This window comes from Varanus komodoensis, unplaced genomic scaffold (assembly GCF_004798865.1).
Source record: "Varanus komodoensis strain SLA01 unplaced genomic scaffold, ASM479886v1 scaffold4, whole genome shotgun sequence".
NCBI classification, from domain to species: Eukaryota; Metazoa; Chordata; class Lepidosauria; order Squamata; family Varanidae; genus Varanus; species Varanus komodoensis.
Window position 1 is genome coordinate 20264788 of NW_025335941.1, and position 19813 is coordinate 20284600.

General features: G+C 38.4%; 1 protein-coding gene across 1 annotated transcript in view; it reads right to left on the minus strand.

Annotated features, from left to right (window-relative positions):
- Window positions 1-2805: 2805 nt before the first annotated feature.
- Window positions 2806-19813, minus strand: part of CHODL (chondrolectin) — a 31003-nt gene continuing 13995 nt past the window's right edge. Inside the window, exons 2-7 of the mRNA XM_044441753.1 lie at window positions 9986-10298; window positions 7644-7801; window positions 6923-6970; window positions 6444-6530; window positions 5848-5950; window positions 2806-2890 (exon numbers count right to left, since the gene is read on the minus strand). Of these exons, the coding sequence (XP_044297688.1) occupies window positions 2806-2890; window positions 5848-5950; window positions 6444-6530; window positions 6923-6970; window positions 7644-7801; window positions 9986-10298 (794 nt within the window). The remainder of the gene's footprint in view (window positions 2891-5847; window positions 5951-6443; window positions 6531-6922; window positions 6971-7643; window positions 7802-9985; window positions 10299-19813) is intronic.

Here is a 19813-nt window from a genome sequence, read left to right on the forward strand (position 1 = left end):
TGTTATTGCAGATCATTGCTGTTAAGGTATAAACAGAAACAGAAAATTCTATATTGCATTCCTAATATAATACCAGCCATAATTCTTGTGTAATGCTTTTTCCTATCCTTATGTCATAAACATCCATGATATCTTTGTGAAGCAAGAAACTACTCCATGCTAGAAATGAGGAACAGAGGTCCAAGGTCAACCTAACCACACTGTCTAGGCTTGGAAATGTATATTTCTCAGAGCTGAATATGACCTTTGTTTCTTAAAGTTTGCACTTGGTTTTCCAATTAATCTCTTAATTGCTACAAGGTGATGAAGCACCCAAACCTGATCAAACCCCATAGACAGCAGTTTCATAGTCTGGTTTGAATACAATACCTTTTAATAAATTCCCCTCCACATCCATCTGCAAATGACATAATGACAAGGCATAAAATGTCTGATAATGTATCCAACCTATTTATTCTTTTATTTATTTTATTTAAAATATTTATATGCTGTCCTGTCGCAAAAGCCTCAGGACGGCTCACATCTATAAGTTTTAAGTTACTGTAAATCTCAAATCCTGAACCAAAGATGCAAGCAAAGGTTTTTGTTGGTCAAGTTTGCTCCTGAGCCAGGTAAGTGGGCCTGAACCTCCCTTCTTTGAACTACAGAACAACAAACCCAGAATCTTGTCATCTTCTTGCTTGATTCAAGGATATACCCACTACCTGGCATTACTGCTGTGCCACTGGAACCCAATGTAGCAGAGCGGTGTGTATATGTGGTCTTATACTGCATAAGGAACAGTTGGTAGCTTCTTCATCACCCCAAGTCAAAACTATCACAGTCCAGGTATGGTAGGGTTGTGCTGCTCAGGGTTTTATAAGGTCAGTGGCACAACATCTAAACTGCACTGAAAGGGTCTTCTCCCTTCTAGTACAGGATTCAGGTAAAGTAGCAAAACAAGGAGTCAAGCTATCCTTTTGTAACAAAGTGGGTCCCCTCAAAACCAGAACCTGTGAATTTCTGCTTCCTTGACCATAGCAAATCATTGAGTGAGGTAGTTCATTTCTTTTCCTACAGTCAGCAGTTCTTTAAACTGAGTTATTCTAAAGTAGCTTTTTGAAGTTACACCCCTAATTTGTCCTCTGTGAATTAAAGGCCACATTAATTGACTGAAATGCTTATATATAAATTTGTCATTCTGTAATATGTTATTTGTGAAGTTTCAGTGTATCTGACTAGAGTTTTGTTGCTGTGGAAGACTTGTGTATTAGTTGCTCAGTGGCATTCTGAAAGAGGAGACAGAGAAGATACCTTTATAATATGGCTAGTCAGGTCATTTCTGATTGGCTGGGGATTCTAGCAAGGTGGAAAAGAGCACTTGGGAAATGACCATTAAAATAAGATAATTGACAGCAGGGAGCTGCATTCCACTGATTGGTTTGTGATGCTTTAAAGAGAAGGACTAAGGGACTGCTAAGGGGACTGTTAAAATTTTAATACTACACTATTCTTCCTCTTAAGGTGAATAGTGGATATTCACTTAAGGTGCAGGATAAGTTATGTCTGGTGAACATCAAGGTAGGGAGTATAAGCCTGTGTCATACGAAGAGGCAACCAAGAGCTTGTCAGGGGAAGTTTATACAAACAGGAAGTAAAAACCTAGATGAACCATCCAAGAGACTAGCAATACAATGGAAGAAGCTTTGATGTTAGAGGAAGACAGTATCCTGAAGATTGACTTTGTTGTAAGGGTATTCGGATAAGAGCAATGGTGTCTCTTGAGTCCTAATAAATTGCTACTAAGCAGGTTTTTGAAATGCCCAGAGTAAATAGTGGTACCATTTATGGACCTTTAATAAATTATATGTTTGATTGCTCAGATAGTGTCTAGCATTAGTGCCCATCTCAAGCCTATGCCAAGTACTAGGAAGCTTTAGAACATTCTAACAGAACTAATGGTAACAGAAAAAGACCAACTTGTGGAACTCTGGGTTATAGAGACAGGTGATTCCTTGGTTCCTGAAATATAAACTGTATCTATAAGTAAGAAACCTCATACGTGAAGGAACGGTTTTCCCATAGGTGATGGCAACAGTGGAAGAGAAATCCCCTATCATTTGCCCTCGCCAGAATGATTTGTTTTGATTCTAAACAAATCATCATCAAAATAAACTCACTTGATAGAAATGTGTATTATTTACAGTGCATCTCTTGGTTTCCTCAGGTTTTTGATGTTTAGTTTTACAGAAGAATAACACAGTATTGTCAGATGTCTTTACTAATGTGGACCAAAGTTAGAGCAGAAGTCAAAACACTTCCTAACACAAAGAAACACATCTACAATTAATATTTTATCAATTTTATGCAAAGATAAATTATTTTGTTACACTGCAAATTTATATTAACTGAATTTACAAGACATCAATTAATGAGAAATAGTACAATGTATGAGAAACTAACAAGAAAAAAGGTAACAAACTAGAAAGAGTTGTTCTAGAACTGACACATACAATAGACATTTCTCACATATATATATTCCAAATGCTCTGTCCATCACATTACTATCTGTAGCGGAGTCATTTCCTTAGCAAAATAAATGCATTCTTTGTTTTTCTTTTAGAGTGCCATGTCTTGCTACTGAATTAAAAATCAAACATTGCATATAAAAATGATCTGAACAATTGCCTCAAGGGGGAGCTTCCAGTTCATTTTGCTGATCCATTGCCATTTCAACTCAAGCCATTCCAAGCTAATATCTGACATGACATTATAATAAATCCTGAATGAAAAAGTGTCATTCCTGCTTTCATTTCTGTCATATTTTTATACCTCCATGCTACTGTCTTTCCTCTGGCTCTTAGAAATCCATAGTGTAGATTGGTCCGGACTGGTTTTTGTTCTTCCTTTACTGGAAAATTAAAAAGGTCTATGTATGCATAACTGTATATACTCATTTACAGCATTATACATTTCTTCATACATTCATGAATTATATAATGGCTGATGGATGATGCAATATAACTAATAAAATAAAATTATTCAGTATTCTCTAAATTTTCTCATTTAGCTTTCCATTAATGATGGTGCACTTAGTAGATAAAAACTGGTCTCAGACCTAAGATCATATATTTCCTAAAAGAAACATTGATAAAGGAAGGCTGTGTCCACCCTAGACACCCAATGACATGGACACTTTCAGACGGAGGGTCCCTAACACTACCAATCAAAACACATTGAGTGACTATATTCCATCTTTTGTAACTTTACATATTTTTAAAAGAAAAAAAGATGGAAGAAGATTTGGAAAACGTGGCAGTGGGCTTACGCACTGAAGATAACGAAGTCTGAATGCACCTGCAAAATCCTATGGATAAGGCAAGGCGACTTCATGATGTATGTATGTCTCATCTAGAAGCACCCTTAGATTCTGTGCGCCATCTCACTAAGGCAAGGGTCGGCAACTTGCAGGCAAAAGCATCTGGAGAGTCACAACTCTCATCAGCTTTAGCTGGCAGAACAAATGGTAAAGAAGATGGAGGCCAATACAGGACTACAGTGTAAACTCCTGCCAGGCAATTGTTACCCATCCAGGACATGTGGGGTGCAGCTGGAGACAATTGGGCATTGAAGAATAGCCCAAATGGGCTCATCCACAGTGTAAGAACCCTTCCGACATTACAGCAGTAACACAGTGCACTTTGAACTGTATCTTCAAAGCTATTGTCATATCTTCAAGGTCTTCACTTGAAAATAAACCGATACAGGTGAAGATATTCTATCCCTCTGTAAATTATCTTGAGAGATGACCGAGTAGTGTGGGCAAGTTATAAATCCCTGCACTATGAAGTTAGACTTCATTCTTCTCAGTCATAGTACTTTTAAGACTATGGGAAAAGAGAATCACCATGACCTGAGCAATGAATGTAGCTGGCATGTCAGTTCTACTTGTATAGTAAGACTATCTCTGAACCTCTAACATTACTAATGGGGGCTAATGATTCAGAAATATATACTTGAGGAAACTGGAGATTTAGTATAGTTTATACAATATTAATTTATTTATATTGAGTTATTGAAAAAATAAGTATATGTCTAATTGCCTCATTGGATAATGGAGTGCTTAACTCCCTCTTTATTAAATTTACCTGTGGACATCCATTTATTGATTCCTACCATGATCCAAAGTTTATTAGAATTAATGTAATTATAAAATAATAAACATCAAATCATGAGCACACTCATGGCCATTAAAAAAATGAAAAATGCCTTCGATTCCTCATTCCACTACCCTAAACCTAGGAACCAATCCTGTAATGTAAATGCATTTTGCAGCTAACTTGGAGCCCTACATCAGTGGTATAGAAGCTGCTTCTCTGTGGCTTAAGTTCCAAGGCACTGTTCTAACATTTAAAATTTCAGCAGCATGGCCAGAGAAATGTGTGGGTTATCCAGAATGTGTGTGGTGATGCTGGCAGCTATCAGGTGATTTAAAACTTAGAGCAGAAAATAGGGCATTTTGAACTGTATGTCTAGAGCTTATACAGGTTGTCATAACTTCACAAAGAAACCAAATGATACCAAATGAGGAGATTCTGTCCCTCTGCAAAGTGTTTGGGGAGAACTCTAGGTATTTGGGAAAGTTTTCAGGAACTGTAGCTTGCAATCTTAAAAACTGAGAAATATACCAAGTTAGAATCTAAATGTTCTGCAAGGCATTCAGATGATAATGGAGATGACTCATTGAAGCAGTTTCTCCTTGCTTCCCTAGAAGAAAGGAAACGGAAAGCCGCTAAGCATGAACAAGCTGTTGTTGATTTGCCATAATGCACAGGAGAAATGCTTGGCTTTGGGTGGTATGTTCATTTCATCTGGACACTTCTCATGCCTTGCCTTAGTTGTCAGTGCTTCTGTCAAAAGTTATGCTCCCTACAGGAGCAGAAGCAATATACCTTTTCTTCCCATAGAGTACAGCCAGATGTCATACCTGACATGAGCCTGCTACTGAAATGGAAGCCTTGGGTCATTTCCTTTCCTTCTTGTAACTTTGAGCTGAACATTTCTGTGTCTCACCACCTTAGCTTCCCAACATGGCCTAATGCCGATCTGGCAAAGGAACTGGAGAAATGGCACATTTGGCCAGTAATGGGACAGGGGAGGTGAAAGAGGAACTCAACATGAGGTCACCTTTAGTTATATCCTGATGTTGCTACTCCTTGAGGGTGGGTGGCAGTAGCTTTCATGCCTAAACAGTCATTACTTGTGGACCAGAGGAAGCAGTAACCATAATATTCTAAGAACATATATGTAGGTGAATCAACAGATCTGGCCCTGGGAAACAGTCTTTCCTCCAGTCCTTTCAGTAACTGAAAGTAGCCAATTTTTAAAGCTGAGTAAGTCATTGACTGCCTTGGATCTTTTAAGTAAAACTTTGAAAGGAAATATTTAGATGTGGGAAAAGGTTAGAAAAAAACAATGCATCCATTTTTATACTGCAAAGTTTTCTTGTTTAAGTATTTGGCTGGGGTGACATTTTACTAGCAGTGTTAATGTACCAAAAAGCAAGAACATATTTATACTAGCATAAAAGTAATGTTAATTTATTTAGGAGAGGTACCATGGCTAATTAACATGCTAGGATTACTGAGCACATGGTGAATTTTTAGGTATATGCATAATTACATGTGTCCTTCTGTTGGTTTGGTGCATTACACTGTGATAATGTTACAGGTCAGAGGTGAATAGCATTGCATTGCATGTGGAATGGATCTGAATATGAATAAGTGAGTATGAATGGAACATGCTACAGTACCTAACACCCACAAACCTAAGTTTCAAGGTTTATGCTTCTCCAAGTATAATATTTACCTTTTATGCAACATCTGGAAACAGCATGTCCCAAAAGCCACTAATATCAACAACAGCAGTGGTATAGTTGGTATAACAACATAAATTAGATTGGGAATTAAACCTACAAAAAAAATCATTTTGTTGAAACAAGAGAGTTCCAGTTTCATCTCATTAAAATGGTATATATAAATTCTCTCAGCATGGCCCTCCAGATGTTCTAGTTTACAATAGCCACTAGATCTAGCCAGCACAGGCAAAAGAGAGGACTCAGGGGACTTACAGGCCCAGTTATCTGGACAGACAAAAGTTGCCTGTCTCTGTATTAAACACCACCAGCACAATTGGTGCCTAGAACCTCTTTCTGTTCTATGTGATCAAGAGGGCTCAAGACCATGAAATCTTAAAGCACAAGAGGTACCTAATTGTTCAGTCTTCATTGGTTTTGATTTTTAAGCTGTATTTCCGGGAATCCTAAGATTACTTCAAAGCTTCAATGAGAAGGTTTTTCAAAATAGAAAAGCTTCCCTGAAAGCTTTAAAAAATGTTATTGCATGTCTATATAACCTATGCTTTATGCTTAAATACTGCTCAGATATTAGCATCATATACATTACCACCCGTTTCAGTAACAACCACTGGCAAATGATCTTCTGGCTTGCTTGAATCATGAGGCTTCCCAGATGGAACCGTTGCTTGGACTTCTGAGAAAGCAATTACATATTTTAATAAAATGAAATCTATTTTCTGAGCTATAGCTTCTGGTAACATTATTACACTTTGAAAGGACAATGAAGACCCCACACTTAAACAGTTTTAAAATGGAATAAGTGTGGATGAAATATTTGTCTATAGGATTTTATTGTAAAGTTGCAATCACATCTGGGTTAGGAATTACAAACTACTATGTTTTAAAACATACCCATTTCATATACTTAGCAAAACATACAGTGTAAACACTACTCTCTCCAGGAGTCATCAGTCAGTTATTCCACCACAAGTCTGCTTTTTTCATCTATACGACTGTTTGGGTTTTCAAAATGATTAATCAGATTATATTGCTTTACCACTGTTACTCAATCTAGAGGTTTCTTACCATAATGTGGATCTGTTCTGTCTCCTAATTCTTTTTCTAGGATGTCATCTGTTAAATAAATCAGCCAATAATGAAAAAATAGACCACTTATATGATTTTTCAGTGTGACCATGGATAAAAATCTAGACAATGTTCAGTTTTAAAATGAATGTTCAGATACTTTAAGCTAAACTGAAAGTGAACCATTATGTATGACAGGATGTGACTGTGTCCTCAACATATGACCGACAATTTAAAGTTCCTCCACCTAAATGGTACTTAATTAGGTTTGGAATTCTATTCCCTGTTAGCGCCACTGATTACAATGGTACTTACTTCAAGGTAAGCTTCTATAGGATCACACTGTTGTTACATATTTTCATCCTAACCTCCATTCACGAGATGCCCAACCAATGAGAATGTACACAACTATTCTGCAGCTCAACAGAAGCTCTGCCTAGGATTCTTTTTGTAACTAGGCTGCTCAAAGATTTGTCACAGCAATGTACTCATTGCAGTTTTGCAACAGATGATGGATGGACAGAGTCATGGTATTTAGAAGCAAGGACTTATTCATGGTGGGATGTATAGAATTCCTCCTCAGTTTTGAATCCCAAGAATTGTTATATTTGTTTCACCTCTGGAAAGATGTAATAGATAGGTCACTGACAACCCAAGATAATCTTAAAAATAAAGCCAAAATCATACATTTCATGTGCAGCTTGGCTTCGGAATTCCCTACCTGGTTGAAACTTGCAGATGAAATTGTGCTTCATATTGCATCTGTCATCATTCCACTGGTAAAGATAAGGCCCTCCCAAACCAGGATTTGCAGTTGGCTGATGATACATCACAACACAAGCTTCGCTCCCACAGGAAGGCTCATCTGTATACCAATTTCTATTACAAAGTCCAAATATAACAAAAACATATTAGCAAAGAGGATTGCTAACTTGTAAGCTTTAGCACTAGAAGTCTGATGGCACTGGTTGCATGACATATCTTCTGCTAGTTTGTCTGCTGAACCCAGTTTGTGGAAGAGATACAAAGAGATACTGGCTACAGATTACTGCTGTGCATTATACATGGAGCTGCCCTTGAAGATAATTTGGAAGTTTCAAGTAGTGCCAAAATTTTGCTGTCACAATTTTAACTGGAAGCGTTAGATGTGTTCCTATCACTCCAAACTTAGAAGAAATGCACTGGCTCCCTATGTCTTTCTGAATCCAATTCTCCTTTAAATTTTTAGATTCTTGGGACCCATCTACCTGAAGGAGTATCACTTCCAACATTAAGTTGGTCATGACTTAGGATCTTCCTCTGAGGGCCTAGTCCAAGTGCCTTCCTTGCTTGAAATACCTTATGTCGTCCCAAGGAGATGGCCTTCTTGGTGACTGTACCACAGCTTTGCAGTGTACTCTGAAACAGGCAAGTCTGCTGCCTACTTTACCATCTTTTCAGTGCCAGTTTGAGACATTCTTATTTACCAAGGCATTTGAATTTGTATAATGCAACAGTATGCCTCAAAATAAATTGTCATGTGCCATAACATCTTCTGTATGGCAACCCTATGAACAAACATCCTGTCTTTGACAGCCCTGCTCAGCTCTTATAAACCTCAAAAAAATTACTTGCTGTCTTTTACTATTGCAGTTCAACATTACATTAGACTGTTGCAGAGAACTCTGGAATCTGATTTGATAAAGAGAAAAATGGGAATGTTTTAAATACATGAAATCCCATATAACGACATTAAAGTTCCCTTTTCTCCTGCCAAAGAATTCTCAAAGTCAGGCAAGGTAGCTCCAGTCATAGTAATGTTAACCAGAATTGCTCAGGATAGGCCAAATGTACTCTTTTAAAGCTTCCATGAAGCCTGTCTCAATTCATCTGAAATAGCAGTTTCAGAAACCTTGAAAGCTTCAATTGTTGTGGCATAGTTACTGAAGAGGGCAGAAATTACTGTGAGGATAATGTTATTGAGAACTGCCCCAGGATCCAAACAGTGTTTCCTGTAGATGTTTTGAGCTAGAGAGAGAGAGAGTTTGGGGGCCCAGAGGCTTGATGCTTCCTCTGATGAAGGTCTCAGTTCTTGCCAGCATTTTAAACGGACATCAGATAACAGGATAGAGAAGTTCTTTGCTTAAGAGGTCTTGTGTGCAGTGTGATTACCGAGTCACTGAGTTTAAATTTTAATACACTATTGTGTTGTTCCTTTTTGTTTTATTTGCTACCTTTCCACTGGAAACCTCAATGAAGAGGTTATAATGACTATGATTATGACAACACAATGATGAAGAAGAATGAAGTCATGCCGAACTGACAACTGTCTCTACAGATACTGTTTAAAAATCCTAGCATGTGACAGTGCAGGATTTGGGGCAACTGGGACACATTCTTCAAGGTCTGTATGAGGGAAACAAAAGCAACACTATTTATTATGCAGTGAGTAACCCATCCCTAGCGCCTGTGTCCATGAACATGTGTTTCCAGCAAACATATTTCTACTATTTGAGGGGCATCTCATGACACAGCAACAAGAATGGGCTACAGGTAAACAAGACAGAAGAGAAGAGAGGAAGAATTTTGGGAAACAACATAAAGAAAGGGAAATGACGCTTTGACCAGTGGAGCAAAGGGAGGATAAAATCTAGAGGAGAAAGAAGGTGCAGACTTAAATAGTTCTACCTATTCAGCTACAACTTGCACCGATACAAGCCATTGATCTTGTGGATGCTGTATCCTGGGTTGCAGGATTCTGCTATGAATTGGTTCTTAATCAGGGCTCAGGTTAGATGAGGTTTCTCAAGAAAGCAAGGCGGAAAGACATCAGCACAACAGAAAGTTCTGAGTGGTTTGGGGGCTGTAAGGCAGACATGGCTGCATTTATTTATTATATTTTGTATTATTTTGTATTATATATATTTATTGGATTTTGACTTGTAAGCCATCCAGAGACCCGAACTTATTGATTGGGGTAAAAATACCTAAAATAAATAAATAAATATTTAGACCTGTTTTGTCCTCCTGCAAAGAACCTTTGTTTTCAATAGAAGCCTTTGAGAAACGGTCACAAACATTTACCTGAAGAGTGAACTGCTTTCATCTATCCATTGGTAAAGGTCAGGGCAGGCACTTGATGTAGTTTGTCCATCGCCACGTCTCCATAGCCCAATCCAGAAATCGCCATCAGAAATTCCAGGGCCTGATTTTGTGAGATTCTGCAGCATACTTTCTATTAGCTTCTGCTCTGTTTCACTTTCAAGGCTTAGGAGTACTCCACCATCCATCTCACAGGCATGGAGAGCTTCCTGGAAACCCACACGCCTGGACATATCTTGGAAATAGGCTATCTTGTAGCAGGGATGTGTTGAATCACCATAGCATATCTTTTGACCTTAAAAACAAAAACATAATAGTCTGTACTTGCTCATTACATTTTTCTGCTGCACCCAAGGCACTTCTGAGAAATTCGGAAAACATATATAGGAACAAGAACAAAAGACACAAGAAATATTAAGATCCCAATCCTATTAAAGTTCAGATGGAAAACATGCATGGGATTGCACCTTAAATCAAATTCACAAATTATATCAAAAATTTAAATAGCCAAATTAAGATTTGCCTTAATCTCATTCCTAAAAGCAGAGAGAGATTGGACTAGAAGTCTAATTCATGACAAAGAGTATATGTATGACACTGGGTTTACCTTCATCCTCCTAACTCATTTTTACCATCTATGCTATCAGAGATAAGCCACATGGAAGTTAAACCATTTGAAAACCTCTGTGAATTGTCTAAACCTCCAGACAAGAGCAAGAAAGTTAATGCTGACCTTAGAATAGCTGTTGTGGTCACTGGTTATTCTATGAGTGAAGACTACAAGATACAACTGGTACACAGGAGAAGGGGAAATTAAAATCATGGGATCTACATGAGGCTCCTTTACTTTGACTATGTTTTGACTTTTGGAGAGGACCAGTGAAACAAGTTGTGGAAAGATTAATTTCTGTTACTGTGGTTTGGAGTCCTAAGCGACTATATTGGACTTTCTTGGACTGCTTACCTATAAATAACATTAGATAGCACTGTGCTCAGTGTCTCCTACCGTGTGTGTGTGTGTGTGTGTGTGTGTGTGTGTGTGTGCGTGTGTGTTATGCTATGCTTGGTACATATTCTGCCTTGGAAATGTTTCCCTGAAAAGTGGCTTTAAAAACTTTAAAAAAATAAGTAACTATGTACATCTTGCATCTCATACTAGTTACAAAACCACCAATAAATATTAAGCTCAAGGTTGCCTCCCTGCTGGTTGGTTCTATGACCAACCGTTCTAGGAAATTTATTTATGGTGTCTAAAATTCGCCTTCTCTGTCATGGCCTGAATATGAACGTAAATTTATCCAGTCTGTTTAAGTAACTAAAGTCAACAAATGCTTAATGGAAGAGAGTCAACTTGGACCCTTATTCAGTACATCAGAAAATGGTCTGATTCTGCTCAGACTGATTCAGATGCCATCTACTTCGACTTGGGTACAGAACCCATGCTGAAATTCAGAAACCATTCTTTGTGTCTCCCATTGATGAACATGGGAATTTAAAAAATAATAATAAATACCAGTGGTACATACACACACACCCCAACTGCCTGTATCTTTAAAAAATAGCTCTTGTAGAACTGGATAAATGTGCAGGGATGGTTATAATTCCTATGGCCACTGTGTCATGTAAGTTCATGGCATCTTTCCAAAAGGAGCCTGTACATTTTGAGTGTATCTAAACCAGCATGTGCTTTTATGTAAACCATTCTTCAGAAAGTCTCCCCCACTCCAAAAAAGAGCATCTCTAAGAAAGAAAACTGAAAAGTTTCAGTAGGATAGGTAAAGCACTTCTTGTGGAAAGGTATGTAGGCCTTACATCTGAGCTGTGCATGATTCATTTCCATCTTCCCTCCCTTATATTCAGGGTAATTTGTACAAAAAACAGCACACACCATCATGATGCCTACAGGCAAGAAATCTGCAAAGTTCCAGAAGGACAGTGCAAACAAAGCCCCTTGAGGGTCTAGGCTAAGGTCTGGTTTCTGTCTCTTTCTTTGGAAGGAAGCCTCTTTCACCTTGGGAAGTGTCAGAAATGTCCTGAAGGGGCCCACTGTGCCTCCAGCTTTGGTCAGATGTGATGCACATTAATTAATTATTATCACATTTCATTTCATTCTCCATTTTGAAATCACCCTGAACATTTGGGGTTTATTCACAGTGGTAGCTCTTACTTCGATAGCCCTAAGTGCCTGATGCATTTATAAGGCTGTTTAGTCTCTATGTTCATCTGAAGAGGTTCATCTGAAAGTTCTGTTTTTATCTGGCAAGAAACAGAGTAAAGGGCTGTCTAATGGCAAGAATAATTAGGTCGTTGCTGCTGCTGTTTTGGTTCTGGAATTGTTCTCCTGCCACCTCTGCTTCACTTTCTTGTTGTTGTTTTCCCAATTATGCTACATTGTTTAAGTCTGGCATAGGCAACTTGTGGCCTTCCAGATCTTTTGGGCAGCAACACCTATCAGCCCACATCAGTGAAAATGCTGGCTATGACCAAAGGGAGTTGCAGGCCAAAACATCTTGGATGGCCACCAGTTACCTAGTCTTAGTTTAAATAGTTGGGTTGCTGAATCTGTTTTTCATTTATTTATTTTCATGTGGAAAATTGGGATATAAATATAATTTAATTTACTTAATTGTGTTTAGAGTTTCCAACTCTTCTGCAAATATGTTTGCTCATATTTCTCTGATGCACATAGAAGACACAGATGCAGATGATAGCTATATAAGGGTATTTTTAACCTAATACATAATACAGTTTAGAGTACAGAAATAAGGTGATCCAAACTACTTAAGGAAAACATGAAATGTATGGCAAACTCAGATGTGAACTCAGCCTGTACAAGTTCATCATCTTTTTAATTCCACCCCCTATTTTCCCATGAAAACATAATTTAGATCAGAAAGTTTCCTTTCAGCCGCATTATGTGTGAAATGTCAGCAAATACCATAGCAGAAGCATGAAACAGTGAATGAAGGCAGGCATGCATTTCTTCCTTGCCTGGTTTCATAAACGAATTGTATAAAAACTCATTCCAACACTGCAAAGAAAAAGTCTCTGTCATCACGTAAATTAAATATCCTGAACTAATGTCAGAACTCTTCAAAGGCTCTTTCCTAAACTGTTACTTGACCACCAGTGCTGTGATATTCTCCTATTCCCACCCCCACCCCATATTTAAATAATTTCTGATGCCATTAAGAAGCAGGTGTGATAATATAGCACTTCTTGGAAATGCATTTCATTACACAGGCTCCCTTATGATACTTTCCCATTGTATTATTGTATTTTTATACTGGTTTAAGCATTTATCACTTTATATTGTTTTATATATGCATTTTGATGAGAGCCACAGAAATTTCATTATATTAAGTGGTATGAAAGCATCATAGAAATATATAAATATGGAAGTAGATCATGAACTTGTGCTTTCTCTCCTCCACAGATACATGGCCTATGCCTATATATGGAGGCGGCATCTGAAAAGAGCTATGCTCAGATCTCTGTATCCTTTATTCAGATTTATTTTATTTATTTAAAACTTCCTACCACTCCATTCTAGTTACCCCACAGGATTGGGAATTAAGGTGATTAAGAGTCTAATGCACTTTGTTGTCTGCGCAGAGTGCCATACATGTTATACCAACAACCCTCACTATTTCCCCATTAAATCAAAGCCATATTTGGGTTCAAATCCATACTCACTCATGAAGATCACCTGCCTGGACTGGAGTGAGTGGCTATCTATCACCTAGATCCATCTCACAGGGTTAGTGTGAGGTTTAACTGAGATATCCCCATGTATCCCCACCTTCCTCACTGTTTGGAAGAAGATGTTGGATACGTGTGATGAAATGGGAATCATCAAATAAATGTGATAGGATACAAGCCGAGACTGCAGCCTTCCTACTCCTATAAAGCATTACTTGCAGCATTATTTGCCTCTTTCAAATATTTTCCAGTATGAATTGTGACCACTAGCAGCTACCTCATTTTACTATTTTATGTTAATAGGCCATATAACTTCAGCTTTAATCCTAAACCCTCGTCTTAGGGGGTATGTTCTGATGAACTCAGAGGCATTTATTCTTGCATAAGCATGCACAATACTTATTTGATAAGAGCATCATATAGACACTCTAGCCCTGTACTACCATAATCTGTTGATGTCAGCACAAGAGGTTGCAAGGAGTACAGAAACAGTAGCAGAAAGACCAAAGGTGCAACTAAACAACGAATGAAACACTTGTGGCCCTCCAGATGTTAAATTACAGCTCCCATCAGCTGCAAACATTGGCCCTGCTGGCTGGAGCTGATCACCAGCAATCAGCTCAGTCTCTATGGAAAAAAGTTAATGGGCTCAACAGAAATGACAATATTCAGAAACTTGGTCACTCTACTACTGACATGAAAGCTACTATTCACCACAGAAGAAATTCAAAGAGAGATTTCAGCTGAATGAAAACAAGACAAAATGTTTGATTCCATTCGTGCTTGATTTGATAATGTTTTTTCTCTGCCCCACTACAGGTGTTAATTAACATAACAAAAGTTATATTATGGCATTAGCACTACTTACTGCTATTGTGAATATTCAGTTGCTTAACTTATGCTTTGCATATACATTTTCACAGATCACATTTTTGCTATTTCTTTGCTGTTTTGCTCTCCACATTTATGCTTTCATGCATGTAAAAAGAAGGATGAATGGAAAGGGAGGTAGGTGGTCAGCTAGACTTGCTGGGATAATACTTCATGCATCTGATGAACTGGACTCTAGTCCAAACAGGCTGTCACTACTAATTGGTCCAACTTTAACAAGACCACAAGACTCTTTGTAGCGGCATACAAATAGTTTCCTTACAGCACAGTCTGTTAATTAACTGATCAGATAATCAGAGGGCTCCTCCTGAAGCCAGGGATATATGGTTGTTTATAAAAACCATTGTTTAAAGGTCAATGAGAGTAAAAGGGATGACTCAAAGAAGTAGGAACAGTCAGGAGCTGTTCCTTCAAACTATTTCCTCCCTGCACACTGTAGCATTTAGTCATAGTGGCTACATTTGCACATAATGCTAGTGAATTGTTCATATTAGCTATGGTTTGTTGCTTTAGTCAAAAATTGTTTTAAGGACAGGCTAATAAACTCCATATTATTATCCCTAATTCTGGATTGCTTCCTTCCCTACCCCTCTGAGCAGTTTTGCTTTTGAACTGATCCTGCTGACCACTGTTTGGGGCAGGCAGCAACACAAATAAACCTAGGATAAGCCTCAGTTCTAGGTTCAGACATCATGATAACATGGTTTAAACCAGCCAGGTTTTGCAAGTCTATAACCAATCATGGCTTCTCGTTCTGGCCTGAAGACAGTTAACAAGCCATTTTTGGGAATGAATGACCCAGTCTACATGATAAGCTGGACTGTCAGAGACAAGTGAGAGAAATGGAACACATTGACTGCAGTGCACAAACAGTTCTGCTTTTATTTGGTAATCCATGACTAGCTTCTTTAGAGGTTGGTTATCATGACATGTGAACATGGACCACTAGATTGCTTGAGGACATCACAGCCTAGTAGTTAAGCCATGGCTTGTTGTTGTGTTAATTGCTGGGTTGTACATAAAAAAACTGTATAATATGAGTTTGCATACCAAAAAAAAAAAAAAAAAGCCAATTGAAGGTTGCTGATTGTAGGTTGTAGTAGGTTGTAGGTTGTAATAGTAGGCACATTGAAGGCAGTGGGCCCAATCCCAACATCCAATGTGTTGTTTAATCCATAGGTCACCATGATGTGTGAGCATGCTCTCAGGCAAGGCAGATTTCAATAGTGCTATGCATGAACCAGTCCAGTATATTAAGGTTCCATGAACTGAATCTTTTTTTACCTAAAAATGGCCTTTGATGCCTCTTCCTACCAAACTAATTTTATTGGCTCACCCTCCAAGTAAAGAATGCGCTTGACAAAAGTCAATGAGTTTTGAAATCAAATGAAAGTGGCTTCATGAGAATTACTGGAAGGGTAGAGAAATGAGAGAGAAAATGGAGAATAGGAAGGGAATAGGACTAATGACATTTAAAAATAATGGACACACTTAAAATACTAAATAATAGGGACTTTCTTATCCAGTCTTACAGGGGCTTCTCAGTTGTTGAAAGGGGTAATAACAACTTTGCTGATATCTTTGGTGAGGTAGAGAATTACATCTGTTTTCTCTCCCCTACAAGTGGCCCAGACTACTCAACTGTCACACACAATTTCAACATGAGTGCTAATAATGTGCAACAGAAAATGCAGCAGTGAGCCGATAAATAGAAAGAACAGATCTCTATAGCCACATTTGACCCATCCATATGTACCATATGATTAGCAATCATCCTATCCTATCATCTTGTCGGAACTTTGATCTCATTCAGAAGCCAATCTTGTGATGAATTGCATTAAGTACTATTGATGTTTTACTGCAGCATCGTCTCCTTTGTCCCTTTGATGGGATTAATCTGCATTTTAGAAAGAATCACATTACATTATGTCTCTTCAAAAACTCTAGTGCAGCATAATTTCATAATTATATTCATTAGTAAAAGAAACAAATAGAAATTAATAGCTTTCTTTCTGCCAAGTCCCATCTTCCTCTTTTGCCATTTAGACTGCTCTATCAGCCTTCTTGCTTTGGTTATCCTATGCTGGGCTGCACAAGCCCATATATAACTCAATATGTAACTCACAGAGGTAAACAAAAGCCATGTATAGTAGCCTGGTAATGGCCCCATTTTTTTCAGCCTTGAGCAGTCAACAAAACATTTATGAAGTTCTTTGCGGGTCACCATGGATGGATGGCAATCTGATTTGGGTAGGCAAAATAAGGAATTGAACCAGTTTAACTATGTGCTATGCTTCTTGACAATATATTTTCTAAGAATACAAATACCATAGTTAAACATTCAGTGTCTAGAATTTAAGGACAAGAATGTCCCACCAAACATCCAGACATAAAGATTCTCTTAAATGCATCAGTCATGAGTCTTATGGCTCCCAGCAAATGTGTCAATGTTTAGGCTCAAATAATGGATAATGTTAAGCCAGTAACAAAGGCTACAGGCACAATTGTATCTGACATAGGGAAGTAGTTTACTGATATGCAATGGCCTATACAAGAACAATAGATAAATAATTATATGAGTCAATAACTGCATAGGAAAATAAGATGAAAACTGTCAAGTGCATACGAACAGAGGATAAAGAAAGAATAAAAACAATAAATAACAGTTTTAAACAAAGATACTGAAAATAGAGGCCATAAAGAACTGAGACCAAGTAAATAAAGTTACACTGTACTATATAGCAGGTTCCATCATCCTAAACTCCCACCAGCTCCAGCTACTTAAATCAAGCTAACCCATTCCAAGCATCATAGCATTTTAATCCCCACAGTTTCCCAGGGTTGTGGATCACATGGGAATCAATAAAAAAGCCTCCCCAGAACCATGCAATCCTTTTAATATTAACTCACATTTTGTCAGAAGAAAGTTTAACTTTCTTAAAGTTTAAGAAAGGAAGTCTCTGTAAGTCTTGCATGGTCTTCCCATGGTTTCCTAAACATGTTCTGCCTCAGCATCACCTCAGAACCAATGCTATGTCTACGCAGTTTGTTATGGCTTCACCATCTGCTGTGATATCTAATTATTTCCTTCTCAGACTCTTACCAAGTAGCAAAACTTTTCTCTTCCTTGTTATCAGGCCAGGGCCAAAGTCTCATAAAGACAATTTCTTTGCCTCAGCAAAAATAACTTAGACCTACAAAGTGACTACATGAAGAAGCATTGCTTTAAAGTATCTCTAGCATGTCATGGTGCTGTTCATTCTCCTGTCTCATTCTTTTGCATGAGTAGATCAGGCCTCAAATTCCACTTGATGAAGACCAGCATCCGTGTGTGAACTGTAGACATTTCCCAGCCTGATGGCCTATTGCCACAATCTGTTCAGTCTGCAAAGAGCTGCGGCTTCCCCTGAAATTAGGAGGCAACCTGCTCTACCTTGCAAACATTCATAGGATTAGCAGCAGTCTACTTAGACAGTTGGGAACCAAAGGAAGCCCAGAAAAGACCTCCCATTTCTGCTCAGTTTTGCATCTTTGTGGTGGCTATCTTGTGTTCTTGTGTGTCTTTGCCTCTAGTCCTATTCCTCCTTTGCTTACTCCTAACTCTGTTTTTACCTCTAGTACTGCCTCACTTTGCCAGTATCCAACCATCCCCTGAGTAGCCTTTGATTTTTCCTCATTTCCGTCAGTCTTGGCCTCAGTGTTGCAGTCAAAGATGCCTGATGGTTCTGTCCTGGAGATGACATTGACTTGAAGTTGGTTTGTACTACAACTTGCAGCATGACCCATTCACCCAACACATCTGGAGGGCATCAGATATGAGGGCATCAGATTGGAGAGCCAGTGTGGTGTAGTGGTTAAGAGCATGGGTCGAGGACTCAGACGATCTGGGTTCTAGTCCCCGCTCAGCCATGGAGCCAACTGGGTGGCTTTGGGCCAGTCACAGACTTTCAGCCCAACCTACCTCACAGGGTTGTTGTTGTGGGGATAAGATGGAGGAGGAGAATGATGCAAGCTGCCTTGAGCCCTTTGCGGGAAAAAGGCAGGAGATAAATTGAAAAATAAATAAATAAATAAATAAATAAAGTGTCTAATTTGCAGTGTGGATGGAATTACCAACTAGGATAGCCAGGTATCCTACTTTACAATGGACATTCCTCTCCCTGAAAGGCTGGTAGATTTGTCTAATGGATGGATATAAAGAATGGGGTCCCATAGGTATTTGTCTTGGTAACAGTGCCTTTAACTTATTCATGAATGATCTGGGGTCAGAGATGAGCAGTGCATTAATCAAGTTTGCTGGTGACATCAATCTATTTTTTATCAGTAATCATGAAGAAAAGGACATCAAAATGCAGTTCAAAGTAAGCATGTGTAAACTGATGCATGCCGGGGGGCGGGGGATAATCCCAGCTTCAAGTTTTAGTTGATGGAATGTGGCCTAGCAGTGACTAAACAAGAAATAGATCTTAGGGTTGACAACTCAGTGAAAATGTTGGCCCAAAAGGCAAATTCTGTGTTATCTAAGAAAAGTATCAAAAATAAAGCTGCCAACAGCATACTGCCTTTATATAACTTTATGGTGACCAAACTTAGAATACTGTGTAGTGTTCTGGTTACCATACCTAAAAAAAGGATAGTATGGAGTTGGAAGAAAGTGCATTAATTTGTAGAGCTGGAAGAAGTGCTAAATGATCAGGGCGGTAAAGCAAAGGTTTATAAGAAAAGGTTATTACAGCTAGGAATCTTTAGCTTAGAAAAAAAAGAAAATAAGAGGATACATGATAGAAATACAAAAAGTTCTGCACAGTGTTGAGAAAGTGGATGCAAAGATATTTTTCTCCTTCTCTTGCAATACTAGAGCATGGTGTAATCTCATAAAACTGTCTGATAAGAGACTGAAGGGAGATAAAAAGAAAGACTACTTCACAGAGACCCTAATTAATCTATGGAATTCACTTCCATAAAATACAGTGAAGACCATCAATTTGGATGTCTTTAAAAGGGGATTGGACAACTTTATACAAAAGAAGGGTATTGATAGCTCCAGGTCCTGGTGGCCCCATGCTGCCTCATGTATCAGAGACAATATGCCATGTACAGCAGTTGCAAAGGAACATGGGTAGGAACATGCCATTGCATTCATGCCATGCACTTACGTTCTACAACCCTTGTGGCTTTCCATAGGCCTCTGGTTGGCTACTGTGTAAACAGAATGCT